An 18,335-nucleotide genomic window follows, 5' to 3' on the forward strand; every position below is an offset into this window, starting at 1 on the left:
GCCCTGCAAGGTTCCATGTTATCCCCTATGCTCTTTAACATCTACATGAAACTACTGGGTGAGGTCATCAGGAGATCTGAGCTGGGTTGTCATCAATATGCAGATGTCATTCAGCTCTCCTTCACACTTCCAACTGATCCTGGGGTGTAGAAACCTTGAAATGGTGCCTGGAGGCAGTTTTGGAGTGGATGTGGCTAATAAACTGAAGCTCAATCCTGACAAGATGGAAGTGCTACTGATAAGATTGGACGCACAATTCAAGGTGTCACCTGTTCAGGATGGGGTTGCACTCCCCTTGAAGGAACAGGTTCAGAGCCTGGCGGTGCTCTTGAATCAGGCCTAGTGCTGGATAAACTGATGGCAGCTGACACCAGGAGTGCCAGCTTCATCTGGTTAGCCAGCTGTGTCCTTCCTGGCCTTAAAAGATCTGGGCCACTGTGGCGCATGCCCTAGTTACATCTAGAATAGATGTCTGCAATCCAATCTGCACAGGGCTACCCTTGAGAAGTGTTCAAGAACTTCAATTGCTGCAGAATGCTGTAACCAGGGTGTTGACTGGAATGAGTCACTCCAGTCTTGGCCCATTTATGCTGGCTCCCAATTTGGTTTCAGGCAGAATTCAAGGTGCTGATGTTGACTTTTAAAGCCCTATATGGCTTGGGACCAACATACCTGAAGGACCGTCTACTTTCTATGAATCTACCTGACCACTGCAGTCATCTTTGGAGGCTCTGCTTTGACTGTCCCTGCCTTTTGAGGTTAGGGAGGTGGCAATCAGGGAGAGGGCCTTCTTGGTTGTGGCACAAAACCTCTGGAACTCTCCCCTCCGGGAGATTCGACTGCCCCCTTCTGTTGCCATCTTCCACCAGTGGGTGGCATACCTTCAGTGATCCCTCCTTTCTGCCTAATGTTTTAATTGTTTTAAATGTTTGAACTGTAGTTCGTATGTCTTTGTATGTTTTTAGCTCAGGTTTTAACTGTCTTAATGACATGTACCTGTTGTCGTTGTTTTGGTTGGTTTTAAAATGCGATTTTTATTATGTATGTTTTAATTTGTTAGCTGCCCTCGTGGCCCTTGTGAGAGCATGAAAGGCAGGATATAAATTTGGTTAAATAAAAATAAATTAAAAATCCACATGCTAGCGAAATTTTCACTGTTGATTTCTGTCCTTGAGTTGTCAAGGGTTCAAAAGAGAGATCTATGGCTATACTATAAGGTGATGTTGCCTTTTAGGCAAACAAACTTTTGTGTCCAAAATAACAACGTTGCATGCTGGGACTTAGACTCGGTTAAGTTACACCTCCACCAAGACCAGTTTGCCAAACACAGTGCAGAAAGGGAAGAGAGTATGGCATCCAGCTTCCTCTGGAAGGTAGTAATGCGTTGAGTTTCCAGTCTCTACACATTACTACCTTCCAGAGGTGATTCTGGTAGAATTGGTACAAGACAATTTGTAACCTTTGCTAGGATGACCAGATGGAAAGGGAAAGAGCTTTCATGTCATTGACATAAAAAGGAATGTCAGCAGGAATGCCTACATGATAAACTGCACTTGCTGAAACTCCTTTGGTCCTACCCTCCTTTATATCTGATTATCCTACAAGCCATCACATATGAGAAAATCTGTGTGAACAACAGAAAGCCATCCGCAAAGTTCAGGAATAGTCTGTGAAGCAGTGCCATTTTTATAACACCTGGGGAATCCCCAGAGCGCATGCACACATCTACAGGGCTGTATTCACAAGTAGCTTTGATTTCTAGAAAGAAATATATTATTTCTCCTGTCCTGATCCTGTGGGGGGAGGGGGGGTCTGTTATATTTGTCATCATTCTTCAAGTTAGGGAAGGAAAGCTGGAAATGAGCAATGCATGAAAATTAAATTCATGCTTAATGCAGAGAAATGCTTTTGCCTGAAGATAAACTTAAGGAGGAGCTCAATGAATCAATGTGTTATGCGCTGTGTATGGTGATTTTTATGTGATGTTTTGTTTGTCAAAAAATAAATGCAAATTCTTTACGCTTTTGCCCTCAACTAAAACCACTTCAGCCCAGTTCCCACCCCAAAATTTATTATACCCTCTAGATGCCTGCAAATCAAAGGATCATGTTCAACTCTGGTGTTACTAGAAAGAACCCAATTGAGCTGTAAATCTAAGACAAACCAAATCAGCCTTATCGTAAAACCCAATGAAGTATATTAATCCCCAAAGCAGTTAGTAATATGCTGCAAATTTTCAATCAAGTGATCTTTGTTTATGAACTATCTGGATGGACTCCATCTGAACCATCTTGCTGGTCGATGTGCCACCGTCTTTGTGTAATTATTTATCAGCTTGTTAGGCATAAAGAGAATCCAGGACTTTATAATTGATTTGAACAATGTTTTAAAAGCCCAAAATGTAAATCCAATGCATATTTACTTGGGGCAAACCCTGCTAACTTCTGAGTAAGTATACATAGGAGTCTCTGCAATGACCTTTTCAATTATTTTAATAACCATTAGCTAGGCATAAACTTCGGTATTCTCTTTGCAGTCTGCGTGCCTCTTAGCCCTTTCTCTGCCCGACCCCTCAGTGGTACCAAGCTGTAGAGGCACCAGCAACTTGATAGAGCCATATTGTGGGAAGCTGGAAGAAGACCATCAAGCCATTTGGCAGTGCTCTATAACAGATGGTGGCCTTTCAGATAGCAAGGTAGGATGCATCAGTTTGACCTTACAATAAGAAGAGTTTGGTTGACTGGGCTGAGAGTTTTCTGATTCTTTTTGCTGTTGCCTACTTTGTCGTGATGTTGGATAAGTCCCAACTATAGAGCGAGAGTTCTAATTGCTAAAACTTGAAGGGATCCTGAACTGTGAGAATAAAGGAGCCCTTGACATTAAGGTCCAGGTTGCAGCTGCAAGAGCATTTCTCCCACATAATAGTCATTGCAATGAAAGGAAAGCACAGGGCAACTTCTATGCAGATGCATGAGGCCATTTTGGTCTATGGCACAATCTTTTTTCATCGCCATAAAGCTTACCCAGAAGCAATTAGGATGGGTTCCTTTCGTAATGCAAACCTGTAGCCTTGTGTTTCTAAAGACTCCCTAGGTGTTCAGATCGAGGATTTCAGTAAGTTCATTTGAGACAAAATAGAGCAGCCCAAGTCTGAGCGCAGGCCTTCTTTCCCTTTTTCCTTTCCTTTCATCCCCTTAGATGCTCATCAATTAGCAGATTCTGAACAGCAAAAAGTTCTTATTCTTCGCTTTTGGACACAAGGGATAAAGGGACTGAGACAAATTTTGCTACCGCCAAAGCAGATCTTAGGATCATTACCTATAAGCAAATAAAACAGTGTTTCTGAGGTGTTAGGGGAGTGATTGATCAATAAGTGACTTTATGGAGTCGTCTCTGATATTCTCATGAAAATGATGTTTAAGCAGGACATGTAAAGATGTATCAACCTTATTAAGACTGCAAGGGCAGATTCTATCAGAATAAAGCCTATTCAAAAATCTGCCATCTTTGCAGTGCAGGCTTCAAGTGTCACCTTAACCTCTAAATGCTGCTGAGTTACAGGTTCTGGCTTGAGAGCCACTTCTAGCACATGGAAGGTAGCAGCCATTGAGGTCAATGGAGCAGAACATATTACAAACATCCCCTTTTCATATTATGCTAGTGGTGTGAGAGCCATGCAGCACCCCTCTTTCCTGCACTACCAGGGTAATGTGAAAATCTCTAAGCCACACAGGTGGAGAGGCCTATGATCTTTTGGAAAAGCTACTCTAGAAGAGGGAGAAGCCACATTATGAGCTCCTCTCATATATCTCAAAGCTTCTCTTATTAGTCTGATGGGTTGGTAAGGATACGCAGTGGCATGGTTCACACACTATCAACATCATGGGATAAGGGAGTCGTTCGCATATTGATTTGTTTTTCCTACTTGGCAAAATCAATGTACTTTCATCAGCTCTCTATTGCCTAAGCAGGGTGACCTGAGGAGTTGCCTAAGCAGGCCTGGAGAAAAAATCCTGTCTCTTTTACAGAGTATGCAAATAGAAAGCTGGATTTTAAATGGCGTGCAAGTAAATGAAATCACCTGGTAAATAACACCTCAATAAACCTCTGGTAAAAGAATATGACATTTTTTCTCTTCAGGCCAGTTGGCAACCCTGTTTCAATGGCAATTTTGGAATTATGGGAAACAACTGTTCGAACCATCTACTGACCCCAGGAAAAGAACTTCCATGGGATTTAGTTACAGGTTCTAGCTACAGATTAAGAGTATGGCAACCGAATATGGTCATTGAGTAGACAGCGGATTCTCCTTCCTTGAAAATTTTAATAAAACATTGGATACAGCTCTGCTCAAACCACTTCAGGGTTAAGATCTCCAGCAAAGTAAATTATCTGGTGGTCATGGTGATGGTGGAGGAAAGTGCCGTCAAGACACAGCCAATTTATGGTGGCCCTGTAGAGTTTCAAGGCAAACCACTAAACCACTTTGCCTGCTTCTGAGTAGCAACCCTGGACTTCCCTGATGATCTCCCATCCAAGTACTATTCAGGGCCAACCCTGCTTAGCTGCTAAGATCTGAGCCAGTTCGGTGTAGTGGTTAAGAGCAGTGGGACTCTAATCTGGAGAACCAGATTTGTTTCCCACTCCTCCACTTGGAAGTCAGCTGGGTGACCTTGGGTCAGTCACAGCTGCTTGGAGCTCTCTCAGGGCCAAGCTACAAGTGATAAATGACACAGGTTGGACACTTGTCAACTTCCCTCAAGTTTTGATGGGAAATGTAGGCATCCTGGTCTTGCAGCTTGGTTCTTCGACTGCTGTCCAATGGATTTTTCAACTGTCACTTGTTCAACATTCTGCCAAACTGCCTATATTTCCCATCAAAACTTGAGGAAAGCTGACAAATGTCCAACCTGTGTCATTTGTCACTTATAGTTTGGCCCTCAGTTCCATCCACCTCACTTGATTGTTGTAGGGGAGATAATGAAAACATACTTTGTAAACCGCTGTGAGTGGGTGTCGTCCTGAAGGGTAGTATATAAATTGAATGTTGTTGCTGCTGCTGCTGTTGTTATTGTTATTATTACTGACATAAGGAATCAGAATCCCATGATCCCTGATGGGTACATGGAAAGGGGATGGACCAGTAACATAGCCAAGAAAATGAACTCTCTCCTATTCCCATGTCTTTAATAAAAGCTTTGATCAGTGGAAATCAGCAGGGGACAATTGCATTATCACCTACAAGTATTTGCAGGTCAAGTTGCTGTCCAGGGCGGAGGGACAGGTTAAAATGTCAGCAGTCCTATAGAAGATGTCAGCATGATTGTGGGGAAAAGAAACTACCTACTGGCTTAGTTTATTTGGGTTTCTAAAACCAATCATGAAGGCAATTTTACAGCTATTCAGAAATCAAGCTTGTCACATCTTTATTTCTATACTAAATAGAGTGAAACCAAATCCTGAATACAAAACAGGCCTAAGCTTGAATCTTAGCTTCATTTTTAAAGTAAGGTAAAATCCATGGGGCTACTTGCAGATTGGTGGGCTACGAACTGTCACCTATCGGCATAATGGACTGACGGAAATTCTGATCTGAAGACCAACCATACCTGAGGACCTAAACATTGGACCTAAACAGGATGCTCAGACTCAGGTTTCTGGCATTATAATCAATATTGCGTTTCTTCTAGCCATAAGTTTTGCAGATACTATTACTCGTTGGTTTGGTGGTGGAAAGTACAGTCAAGTCATAGCTGACTCATGGTGACCCCTGGCAGGGGTTTCATGGCAAGAGACTAACAGAGGTGGTTTGCCATTGCCTGCCTCTGCAACCCTCATCTTCTTTGGAGGTCTCCCATCCAATTACTAACCAAGACAACCCTGCTTAGCTTCTAAGATCTGACAAGATCGGGCTTGCCTGAGCTATCCAGGTCAGGGAAATCTCATTGGTGTAGACCCTAAGATTCCCCTCCACCAAGCTGGATCTTAGGACTCCCTTCCACCAAATATTCCTTCAATAAAGAATGACCTTTTTCCTCCAGCAGAGAAAGCCTTTCTTTGTCAGAAAACATCATTCTCCATTGGAAGAATTCTTTCCTGTTGAAGAAAGACTTTGCAGAAGGGAGTTATGGGATCCAACCCTTGGCCTATCATAGGGCCAAACAGAACTGCATTCAACCAAGTTTTGTTTAGAATTGGCCACTGGGGAATAGGCATCTCAATAGAGCAAAGGGGCAGCAGCAGCTGAAGTTATTTATTAATTCCAGATTTTGTATTTTGTTGACCTCTGACCCTTCTGGCAGAACATTCTGTTCTTTTCATAAGCTATTCATACATATCGCATCACCGCTATTATTATTATTTTTGAAAGCATAGTTTAAAGCTTACCTTAATAATGTCTGAGAAAAATATTTCAGAGTGTTTGCAATGTCAGTTCCAGAAGGGACGGGATAAATGTTGTGAAGAACGCGGTTATGGTATTCTTGCAAGTACCGGATCTTGGAAGCAACTGGAGTGTGTGTCAAAGGGGGAAAAAATGGGAAAAAAGGAGACTCTTAGCTCAGTTCGTGCCATTCAGAAGCCATACACATTTTCACACATTCCAGCATGGAATAAGGCAAACTTAAATCTACTGAATCAATAAGATACAGCTTAAGGCATGAATCTAATGAATTGTCAAGAAGCTTGTTTTAAAGACTGACAATCTCACAATCACTTTTACTGGTGGCCTTTTTTGAGAAAGAGCAGGCATGGCTCAGTGGCAGAGCAGTTGCCCAGCATGCAGAAGGTCCAAGTCCAGGTATCAGCTGCTGAAGGCTCTCCGGCAACTAGAGCTGGCAAAGGTCTTTATCAACATGAGGCCCTGGAAAGCCTCCAGTGTTCAGGGTAGATGGAACAAGGGTCTATTACGGTATAAGTCAACTTCATATGTTTGTGTAAGTTCTGACAATATTTCAGCAATACAGTCACATCAAAGAAAAATGAAAAGAAACTGTCGCAATGTCCTTCCATCTCTTCTATCATCATGCTTGTTGTTTATATAGTGCTTTTAAGTGCGCTTCACATAATTCTCTTGTTATACTTACAACAACCCTGTAGAGTAGGCCAGTGCCATTATTCCCATATGATGGGAAAGGCACTTGAGGCTGAGGCAGGGCTGGCTTGTTGCTTCAGGACTGCAAACCATGTTCAAAGCTCTTCCAGTCCTCTGCCTTGCTACTCCTTTACCCTATCTCATGGAGACGCTCCAAAAGAACATTTGAACACTGATGGCTTACACTGCTATCCTATGCAGAGTTACATCAGTCCAAACCCATTAAAACCAATGGATCTGCAAAGGATTGCATTATTGGTATTTGTGTGAAGTGGCTAAATACTACTATAGAGCAATCTTTATCTGTATAGGTAAAGAGGGGTAACAAACTGATTCACTGCCTTTTTCTGATTCTGCACCTTATTCAGGTGCTGCTCTGCATAAGCAATTAGAGGGATTGTATGAAGCAGTTACTACAGCTCAGAGCTGTAGCATCTCTTTAACATTTCCACGCCCAGGGGAAAATGTGAGGTTTAGTCCCTTAAATACCACTCCCTATGACCTCTTCCCTGATTAGCTTCCTATCTCTCCCAGACTCTGTCCCACTGAACATGTGAGGGGCAGAGTTTAGGGGAATGTAATGCTGATATAATCTACACCAGGGATCCCCAGCCTTTCTGAGCCTATAGGCACATACAGAATTCTGAAACAGCATGGCGGGTGCAGCCACAAAATGGCTGCCACAGAATGGCTGCTGCAAAAGGCAGAATGAGCCAAAATGGCTGCCGCAGGACGTGGCGTCAGCCATACAAAGGCTGCTGCAGCTTACCTTTGATCACACAGTCAAGATCTTTGTGCTGTGATGGCAACTGTTGCCGAAACGATGTTTTTTATCTTAATCTGTACAACCAATCAAATGTCCAATGGCCCAGCTCAGCAAAAGACCCACCTGGCCACTTTCTAAAGACACTTGGCAGGTGCCAGAAAGGTGTTGGTGGTGGGTACTATGGCACTCAGGGACACCACAATGGGGATCTACACAGAGACACTAAGAAACCATAGCTGTTGATCTGGCAAAGGAGCTGCAACCATGAAACCAAATTAGGGAAGTAATACTACTTTACAGAGGTCACAAATTCAGAGACTAACTGATTTTGTTCCAGGTTATGCCTGAGGATAGTTGCTTTATATTGTAAGAGGGGTCAAGATTGTCGTGGCATCATGAAGTACTAATGGCAGCTTAAACTACAATTGTGCTCTCTTAGCACTCCATGCCAAACTACATGAATGGATCTCCCAACGTATTGTTCATTGTTAAAAAGCAACTGCGTATGTGCCTGTTTTGCATCAGAGCCATTATCCTAGCATGGGGGATGCAATTTTCCCAATAAAATCCTTGAGCTGTTATTAGCACTGAATGTAGTGGGGGGAAACTGCCTCCTATACTGTATTTGTCTTGCCCACCTGCCACTACAAATAATAGCAGCTGGAAGGGCTGGGACCATTTTTCTTCAGGGAAAGAATTCTAGAAATCTCTGCACCAGCATTGTGATCCTAATCTACACCTGGTCACCTCTGGCTGCTTTTTATCGTTATAAACAATCACATTCATATATCCAGTCAATTTGTTCAGAAGGAACCAACAAACCAGGAAGAGCATGTATGCCGGGCATAGGTAGTAGCCATGAGTCTCCCCAACCTTCATTGCTGTGTTTACACCTCATCTAGGAAGGAATTGCTGTTTGATCCACTGATAGCTTGCCACATGCAAACGATTTAATGAAAGTGAAATTTCTGGTGCATGTTCAAGATATATATGTCCCTTGTAAAATGGCTCAGCTTGCAGCTTCCAGTGCCACACAAAAATGGATTCCAGTGGGGTAATGACAAAAGGGGGTCTTGTGGCATGTTAAAAATGAACAGATTTATGAAAGCCTAAGGATTTGATTGGCTAGAGCCCACTTAATCAGATGCATGAAGTGAATTCTTAGTCAGCAATATTAACCAGCCATTAAAATACAGGTCCTCTTGTCCTGGTAAATGTGGTTTGCAGACCTGCCAGAGGGATATATCATGCTTGGAGATGCACACTGGTACCAGATGCGTCCAAATCCAAATCCCCACAAAGGAACTTGTTCACTCGTCTTGGGTCAGTCACTCTGTCTCTCAGACTAACCCACTATGAGCTCCTTGGGGAACGGCAGGCATCAAATCAAATAAATAAACGGCAGCACCTCTGCTGACATTTTCAGCGGCATCTCTGCTAAGAAGGAGTAATTGGCTGGCTTTGCTTGTCATTGTAATGACAGAGTGTTAGAGCAGGATCTGGGAGGCCATGGTTCCCCACTCTGCCATGGAAGCTGGCTGGCTGACCTTGGGCCAGTCAAATATCCTCAGCCTAACATACCACGGAGGGTTGTTAAGATGATAAAATGGAGGAGAAGAGATTGATTTAAGCCACTCTGGGTCCCCACTGGATAGGAAGGTGGGATATAAATAAAGTAAATAGATAATAAGTCATATATACTAAGCATGAACAATAAGGGTCTGCAGAACAAGTGGTGCTTCCCTTAGTCAAATTCTTTAAGAGGCAACGATTCAGAAGAAATCAACCTTTTTCTCAGCCTCTTTCCTGTTATTTTTTTCATAAGCATCTATCAGTTTTTTAATGCTGAGGAATCTCAGAACGCCCAAACTGGAATTTTAAACAGAATAGCGTCATAAACCATTTATCCATTTAAAATGATAGGCCTGAAAGAAAGGGGACATCTGCCCTTTGGAAGTTTGGAAAAGATGTGCAAAGATTTATTGGGTAATATTGAACACACTACTTCAAAATGCAGTGATCTGTGGAGCCCACTGAAATCTACAGAACTGGAGTCTTGAAAATACGAAAACAACCCAGACCATAAATAATAACAAGCAGCAGTTTGCTGGGGAGAAGAAATGGTCCCTAAACCAATTTAATCATGCGAGCCGTTTTTCAGTGACTCCAGGGTAAGCCAACTGAAATCAGTGGGAAATCGCTTAAGTAACTCTGCATTTATAGTGTCATCCAAAGCAAAGTTATGTCCTTCTAAGTCCATTGACTTGGATGGACTTAGAAAAGTGTAACTCTGCTTAGGATGGCACTGCCAGTCTGCTGGAACACTTTTAAAATGTGGTAAGACTGTTAAAATTGCTGATCAACAGAAGAAGAAACTTTCCCCCCCTCTCTTGGATGACTCACTGCTTTTCCAAAAGGAATGCCAGAAGAGAAAAGCATTTAATAACAGAGACCTCTGTCCAACCACTCCACTAAGCAAAGAGCTTTCCTCCCACTTAAGTGTTTTTTCCTCCAGTGGAAGAACCAATTAAGCTGGGGAGAGCTCCTGTGGCTGGTTTTAGGTGAGTAGCTGTGTTGGTCTGCAGTACAACAACAAGATTTGAGTGGCACCTTAAAGATCAACAAGATTTTCAGGGTGTACGCTTCTGAGAGTCCAAGTGTCTGATGAACTGAGCTCTGACTCTCAACAGCTTATACCCTGAAAATCTTGTTGGTCTCGAAGGTGCCACTGGACCCAAATCCTGCTGTTCTACTGTGGCTGGAGGAACTTTGTTATAATCCTGCACACATATCTAGTGTATGTAGATGTAATACTTGAAGAGGCCAAGTAGCTTTTGGAAGAAATGATAAAAGATCTGGCATTAGGAGATTTCCAGCTCTGGTGAACTAGAGGAGATCTCTGGGTATGATGAAATAAATCTTTGAAAAGGCAACAGGAAATGGATGTCCTGTTTTACAGATGGCCAACAGGAGATATTTCAGTGGCAGCCCAAACATTTAAAGTTAGTACGCAGAAGTCAAGCTATTTCCTGTGATCAAGGTGTCAAGTTTTCCTTCTTTGTCCCATCATGATTTCAACAGCCAGATGAAGGTGACCTTTGGATAATGTCCTCAGTGCTGACCTTAACTTGATATTGAAGAACTAATATCCATCTTGGCATTTCAGTGCCGTTACCTTGCTATCAATACACCCTTGCCTTAACTGACTACTGTAAAAAACTAGGAAAATAGTATACAGGAGAAAGGCAGAGAGGTTTACAGTGCAACACCCAACTCCCGCTGAGCTGCTGTATAGCACAGCAGGCACACAGTGCTCACACAGTAACCATCTTCCTGAGCCAATGAGTGAAAGATGACTGGAAACACATGGAAACTTTGGTGTCTTGGGTGCTATACTCAGCAGGGGTACAGTCTGCGGGTTATGGACTCTAAGATTTCTGGGTTCTTCTTGGGCACAGACCTCCCCCATTCTTTGCATTTTCACCTGTTCCCTTTAATAAAGGCTACTTGGATTAGAAGCTTGCTTGCGTACTTGCTTGCATGCTTGTGTGCATGCTTGCTTGCTTGGATTAAAGCTTGTTCTTTTCGGTTTATTTTTCCTTCTTTGCTTGGGGACCAAACTAAGATGTGAAAGCAGAAGATCCATCTCTTTAATTCTTGGTTATCACACATGAAGCATCAAGGGAGTTGGGTCTCATTTTAAAAGAAAATGAGGATGAAAGAAGACCATCCCTTTCTACTACTTTCCTAAAGTCTAAAAATCAAGGATATTTTCAACCAATGAGTTTCATTTTTGGTACTAGAGATTTGTTGGGGAAAGAAATTACCTTGAGAAACGGGCTGCATGGAGAAAAGTCACCTGCCTGCCCATTTGTGCACCACTGGCACTGACCCAAATTTAAAGAGAAGGGCTTGTCATTGCCAAGTTTACTTTGCCCTTGAGTGGCCACCTTGAAAGTGTACAGAGATACAAGATAAGTGACTGTCATTTCTCCCAAAATATATCAGGCTGGCATCTTCCTTCCAAGACATTTTCAAGCAGGCATATGTACCCTTCAGAGGCTGTGCATAGTGAATGCCTGAACATCTTCCAGAAGATAGATACTGAGTTGCAAAAAATTAGTTGAATCTACTGTTGCATTTCTGTAAATGTTAAATTATACATGTATTTTTAATGAATGTTTCCTTATCCTAAGCATTTAGAGCTACAAAGTCAAATTAAAATGCAACGATATGATCGTAGACTCAACAATTCCATTCCAAGGCTTTACCCTCTGAGGCCATGCTCACACAAACGCCACATCACCATGTTGCTGAATGAGTCGCTGTGGCCCAGGAGACACTCCTAAACCACTGTGTAGTGGTTAGAATGCCATGCTAGGATCAAGGAGAGCCGAGTACGGATCCCCAATCTGCCACGGAAGCATACTGCACGACCTTTGGCCAGCCACACACTCTTAGCTCGATCTACCTCACAGAGCTGTTATGAGGATAAAATGGAGGGGAGGAGAATGATGTAAGCCACTTTGGGTCCCCATTGGAGAGAAAGATGGGATAAAAATGAATAAATAAATAAGAATAATCTGTACTGAAATATTCCTTTGTGGGGGGCCCTACCTCCTTTCTACCCAAGACTCCTGTATTGGAATATGGGAACAGAAGTCCCGTAAATGCTCCGCGTGTATGTTTTTAAGTAATGTTGCTGTTCCAAGCTTTATGGAGGTACAAAATAGAATGAAAGCACAAGGATGTGCAGTCCTAAGCAGAATTACACTCTTTGGAGTCCTCTGAAGTCAATGGGCTTAGAAGAATGTAATTCTTTTTAGGATTGCATGACAAAGCTGGTACAAATTAGCACCCATAATCCTCCTGTCCGTTTGTCATCCCTTTGGTTGCATTCCATTGTCAGAGTGGTGCTGGGAAATGTTTTTGAAAATGAAAAATAAATCCCATTGGTTCCTTTTAGATCAATGCAGAGGAAGGAAAGGCCATTAGCACAGTTCCCCTGATCTCTTGAGACACACCTGCAAGCATAACTTCAAAACCATGGTTAATTCAGTCATATACATTTCCGCCAAGTAATTTAATTCCACAGGTTGTACTACATCCTGTCCAAAGAAGAAGACCTCCCTCTCTGATGGCTTTTGAAATCGGTCATGTACTTGTAAAGAAACTATATACATGCCATCCTGCCTTTGGCTTTAGAGAGGCAGATTGGGAAACTGACAACGTCCCTCCACCTCTCTATGGTCAGTGACAGCTGTTCTTCCAATATTATTTTCCCCGGAAGAGTCAGCTGACAGGCTCCTTGTTTAAACTGAAGGGGGAACTGTTCATCCTATCCATCTAGGACAAAAAGGCCTGTCTCTGAACTACAAGGAAATTGACTTAGACTGAAAATGATGGTCAAAAAGATAGAGCAGTTTGGCAATGGAACCATCTGGATTGCCTTACTTCATTTGTTTTTGCTTAAGAAAAGCTGGGTCTGATCTGGGCTGTTTTAGGGATAAGGTACCATGGCTTGGGAGCAAGGATGCGTTTACCATGAGATCAACCAAGTCTCTTGCAACTTGATGTCGCCATTTTATTCAATCTTGGGTCAATCAAAATACAGAAATAACCTGATGATTTGACTCACGGCAATTTGCCAGGATGTCTTCAAAACAACTGTCAGTGTATAAATTGATCTGATCAACCCTTCTCTCCATCCTTTCCTCATCTCCATTTTGTTCCCAGCGCCTAACGGTTATCTCAAAAGCAACTAGCAAAGCCATTAGAGAAGACATTTTTTTTTATCATGCCCCCTTTTTTAAAAAAAGAAAAAGCAACGGCAACAACAGAGTGGGTGTGCGAAGGAGGCAAGAGGTTGCTGTTATTGACAGGTCCTGATTTTTGCTGAATTCAACCAGGCCCCTCATGCAATGAAAATAATCCAGCGCGAAGATTTCCACCATCTAGCCAGAAAATCAGATCCAACGCATTAAGCGAGGCCCTTAAAAAGGAGGAGGTGGGCGGGGGAGAGAATGCCCAGATTTATTCGGTCACGGTTTACCATTTATATTTATTTAAATATAGGGAGGCAGATACTAGATCATCTTCAAACGTTTGGCAGATGATTGGTGCAATGTTTATAAACGACCTCAAAATGCCGGAGAGGACCTCCCCCAGAGTCCCTCTCTCAAGGCTGTGGCGCTCACAGATCCCGGGGCTCTCGTCCCGCCGCCCACCGCCTGCGATCTGTCACGGCCAGCCCAGCGCAGCCGTCGCCTCCAGCACCACGGACAGCGCCCCCGCCTCCTGGCCCTTCGCCCGCCCGGCGTCGCCCCCGCGGGTCACTTACACTGCTCGGCTTTGGTGGACATGGCGGGGTCCGGGAGGGCCGGCGGGGCCCCGGGGCGGGCGGGGCGCGGGGCTCCTCTCCGCGGCTCCGCTAGCGAGGCGCGAGGCTCTCCTGCCGCGGCGGTGGCGTCTCCCCTCGGCCCGCGCCGCGTCCCTCCCTCGCCGCCGCCGCCGCCACCATTGCTGCAAAGTCAACGCCGCAGAGAAAGAAGAGTCAGAGGGCGGCGGGGGGGGGGGGTTGGACACGAGGAGGAGGAAGAGGAGGAGGAGGAAGCTGCTTCAATGGCGCTGCCGACGGAGAAGGCGCGGGTGCCCGTGGCCTTGGCGATCCGGGGGCGCGAATGAACGCGTCAAGAAGAAACCATCGTGGGGGGGGGCGGGAAAATGGCCCCGCAGGAGGACGCAGTGAGCTCGCCCGGAGAGGGAGGCGGCGGCGGGATGTTTCATTCATGAAGACGGGCGCCTGGCAGCGTCCGCCTCTTAAAGGCAAAGCCCCCTCTGAGGCTCCGCTGTGGGTTGGAGGACGGAGTCCGCATTTCTGAATGGGAATTGGGCGGGCGGCAGCGGCAGGCTCAGCTTCCCGTCTGGGCTCTGCCGTCCATTGAGAGCATGCGCTGTGGGAGTGCGGCGACTGGAGGGCTCGCTGAGCTTGGTCGGGGTTAAAGAGTCCGCCGCTTCGTTGTAATTGGAGGCTGAGATCTCCCTGCCTGGCACTTAGCATATTTGGCCGGTGGTAGGAGGGTTGCCAACTCTGGCTTGGGAAATTCCTGGAGATTTGAAAGGGGGGTTGGAGCCTGGGGTGGGAGTAATGCCATATATTCCAAAACAACCGCTTCCTCCAGGGGAACTGATCTATGTGGCCTGGAGATCCGTTGTAATTCCAGGTGGTGCCCAGTTCCCACCTGGAAGATGGCGACCCTATCACCCTTCCTTAAGAAAGGCGATTTCAGAAGCAATCCTAAAGGAATCTTCTCAAAAGCGAGTCCCGTTTTACTCAGTGGAGCTTAGTCTCAGGAAACTGTTCTCAGGCGTTGCAGCCTTGGCCAGTTTTCCAGGCTCTAATGACAGACAGGCTTGATTACTGCAATATGATCTAGCAGGGCTGCCTGTGAAGCCATTTGGGAAGCTCATCTTGTTCAAAAGGGCAGCAACAACAACCTTTCTGGTGTAAGTTACTGAACGCATGTGCCACAAACCCCCGTCCAACTCAGGCTTAGGCTGACCTTCCCCTACCCTGAGGTAAAACTTCTTCCTCTGTAAGCTTATGAAGCTGTAAACTGGGCTGGGCAGCCTTTGGTAACGTGGTTGATATTGAGCTTCAACACTCTTCTTTGTCCCACCCTTATGAATATTACAATTGGTTACCCAGCCAAGTCTTTATAGGGGACAGATTAGGGGTTTGTGCTTCCCTTTATCAGAAACTGGCACACAAGGCTTGGGGAGATTCAAAAATGTAAAATGAAGGTTTATTAACAGAAGTTGAACTCAAAAGGCAGGTAGGCAGGTGTTTGAACGGAATGACAGAACGGTTTTGGTATAATAACTTCACTGGTGTGAGGCACAACACATTTGGTTACTGGTTGCTTTTAGAGGTACATGCTGCTTCACAGATGTTTCACTTTATATCCTTCAACACAAACACAGCATGCTTTTCCCTCCTCTCCAGACTTAGGGTCGCTCCACAGAGACAGACCCTTCCCAGATCCTGGGCAGGTGTTATAGATGTGAACTATAATCCTGGTCCTGGCACTGAAAGGGAGACTCCTTGCTACCTCCTTCCTTGGCCCTTTATACTTCCCAGATCTATTTAGTCTCGGTAGGGATTAGTACTGGTTTCCCCCACTTTAGTCCTAGGACGAACAGTGCTTCACAAATCACAGAGGACTTTCTGGCTGACCCTCACTGGTCAAAAGCCAGGCTCCAACTCTCCTTCACTCTCTAACTCCCAACTGACAGCTTCCCCCAACATTCCATCCCCAACTGCCATTCTAGGCCAGCCACAAGGGGGGAGGAAACCTGTCAATCATCACCCTCCTACTGGAAATCTCAGCATGTAAAGTTGAGTTAATCACAGCATGTTTCAGTTGGGATGAAGTATTTACGCTGGCTGTGGATTTGTTTCTAGACTCAATTCAAAGGCAGGTTGCAGCCTTTAAAGCCCTAAACTGTCTGGAAGCAGGAAGTTTGAAGAATCGCCATCATAAGAATATAAGAATAGCTCTGCTGGATCAGACCAGTGGTCCATCTAGCCCAGTATCCTGTCTCACACAGCAGCCCACCTATTACTATGGGGAGCAAACAACAGGACATAGAGACTGAGGCCTTCCCCTGATGTTCCCTCCTGGCACTGGTATTCAGAGAATACCGCCTCTGAATGTGGAAATTCCCTTTAGTCACCCTGGCTGGTTTTCACTGACAGAACTCTCCTCCATGAATCTGTGGCCATCATGACCTCCTCTAGCACTGAATTCCATATCTTCATCACTGATTGTGTAAAGAAGTATTTCCTATTGTCTGTCAGAATGTCAGTTCTCAAGCCAAAGCTACGCCATGTTCTCCTGTTATAATCTGTAGTTATTTAGTTCTCTCCCTCCAGGCCCAGGTGCTGCCCAGGCCACCTATATCCATGGGAACGAAGAATTCTTTTCAGCCCGGACGACCTTGATGTCCTCGCCTTCCCAGGCCTTCTAGACAGGACTAAGGGGGGAGGCTGGGAAGGGGTGTTTGAAGTGTTGTTACTTTCATTTTATGTGTCATTCTCAACAAAGCTTTGGTTCAGCCAAGGGCCTCAAGTCCTTGTATCATGCACCCCTATATCCTGAGCATAATCTTCCAATAAATCTTTTGAAACTACATTTCCAGCGCCAGCTAAAGATGTACTTGCCACCCAGGCTTTTTGTCAATTATGGTCTTTTTAAAACTTCAACTTAAATATGCAGTTATTCAGTTAGATCCAGCCAGTTTTACTGCTGGTGAAGAACAGAGATGAGGGAACCTCCTTTGACCACCAAGAAGACTATGTTGGGGATCGTGGTACCTGCATGGGTTAAAGCCACGTGGAGTGGGGGTCATCGTAAGGAACAGAGTGAAAGATGCAATAGAAAAGCTGGTTGGATCCAACCCATCATTTTTTAATTGTTTGTAAGCCCCCTTACAATGATAGACATTATTAAAATAATGATAATAATAGATAGCAAAACCAAGCAGAGGATAGAAAAAGCACACATGCTAAAACAAATGACAGAAATGGCCAGTGGCATGCATTGGTTCCTTCCAAATTATTATGGGTGCTATTGGTGGTAGAGAGTGCCCTTATAGCTGATTTATGGTGACCGCACTGGTGTTTCCATGGCAACAGACTAACAGAGGTGGTTTGCCCTTGCCTGCCTCTGCAACCCTGGTCTTCACTGGAGATCGGGAGGTCTCCCATCCAATTACTAATCAAGGCCAACCCTGCTTAGCTTCTGAGATCTGATGAGATCAGGCTTACCTGGGCTATGCAGGTCTATTAGTGCCTCTAAGAAATCAGAACACCATCTCCATAATGCTTTTCATTATGAAGCACAACAGTGTGCAAGCTTTTGAGTTTACTAGAACTCTTCATCGGGCTGAATGCTATTTTGAAAAATTAAAAATGCTGGAAAAGAGAATGGAAAATTCCTCAGGATACAATGGTGAGTCCCGGCCATGTTGCTTCAGATGAGTCTGGCTTCCAGTTACAACCAGCTCTTTAGGGCAAAAGGCAATAAAACAATTAAACTCCATAAGCATTAAGAAGTTCCAACAATTCTTTTTAATTACTTTCTAAACCACTTAGATTCAACAATGCTTTTGGAAGAGAGCACAGAAAACATTTGGCAGTCTTTGTCTTAACTTAGGAGATAAATATAAGAAGTTGCATGATGTATAAAAAAGTCGCTCAGGCCAAATTCTGTAATTTCTTATTTTGTCTTCTCTGACTGTCTCTTATTGATGCTCCTACCTTTATTGGCTGAATTCAGGTATATTAAGCAAAGAAAAAAAATGTTAGCAGCAGGAAGAGCCACCTTGAACATAATACACCAGACATAACAGTCGTGGAAAATCGAAAAGTCTGGATAATCGACGTTGCAATTCCTGGGGATGCCAGAGTCGAAG

At 44.3% G+C, this 18,335-nt stretch overlaps 1 protein-coding gene across 2 annotated transcripts in view; it reads right to left on the minus strand.

The window, feature by feature from the left end:
• The window catches only part of UNC79 (unc-79 homolog, NALCN channel complex subunit), a 145,572-nt gene extending 131,351 nt beyond the window's left edge, over positions 1 to 14,221 (minus strand). For both annotated transcript variants that reach the window (XM_054972102.1, XM_054972101.1), the window contains exons 1-2: positions 14,200 to 14,221; positions 6,388 to 6,508 (exon numbers count right to left, since the gene is read on the minus strand). In XM_054972102.1, the coding sequence (XP_054828077.1) occupies positions 6,388 to 6,508; positions 14,200 to 14,221 (143 nt within the window). The remainder of the gene's footprint in view (positions 1 to 6,387; positions 6,509 to 14,199) is intronic.
• Between the last annotated feature and the right edge of the window lie 4,114 nt (positions 14,222 to 18,335).

The sequence above is a fragment of the Eublepharis macularius genome, chromosome 2 (assembly GCF_028583425.1).
Source record: "Eublepharis macularius isolate TG4126 chromosome 2, MPM_Emac_v1.0, whole genome shotgun sequence".
NCBI classification, from domain to species: Eukaryota; Metazoa; Chordata; class Lepidosauria; order Squamata; family Eublepharidae; genus Eublepharis; species Eublepharis macularius.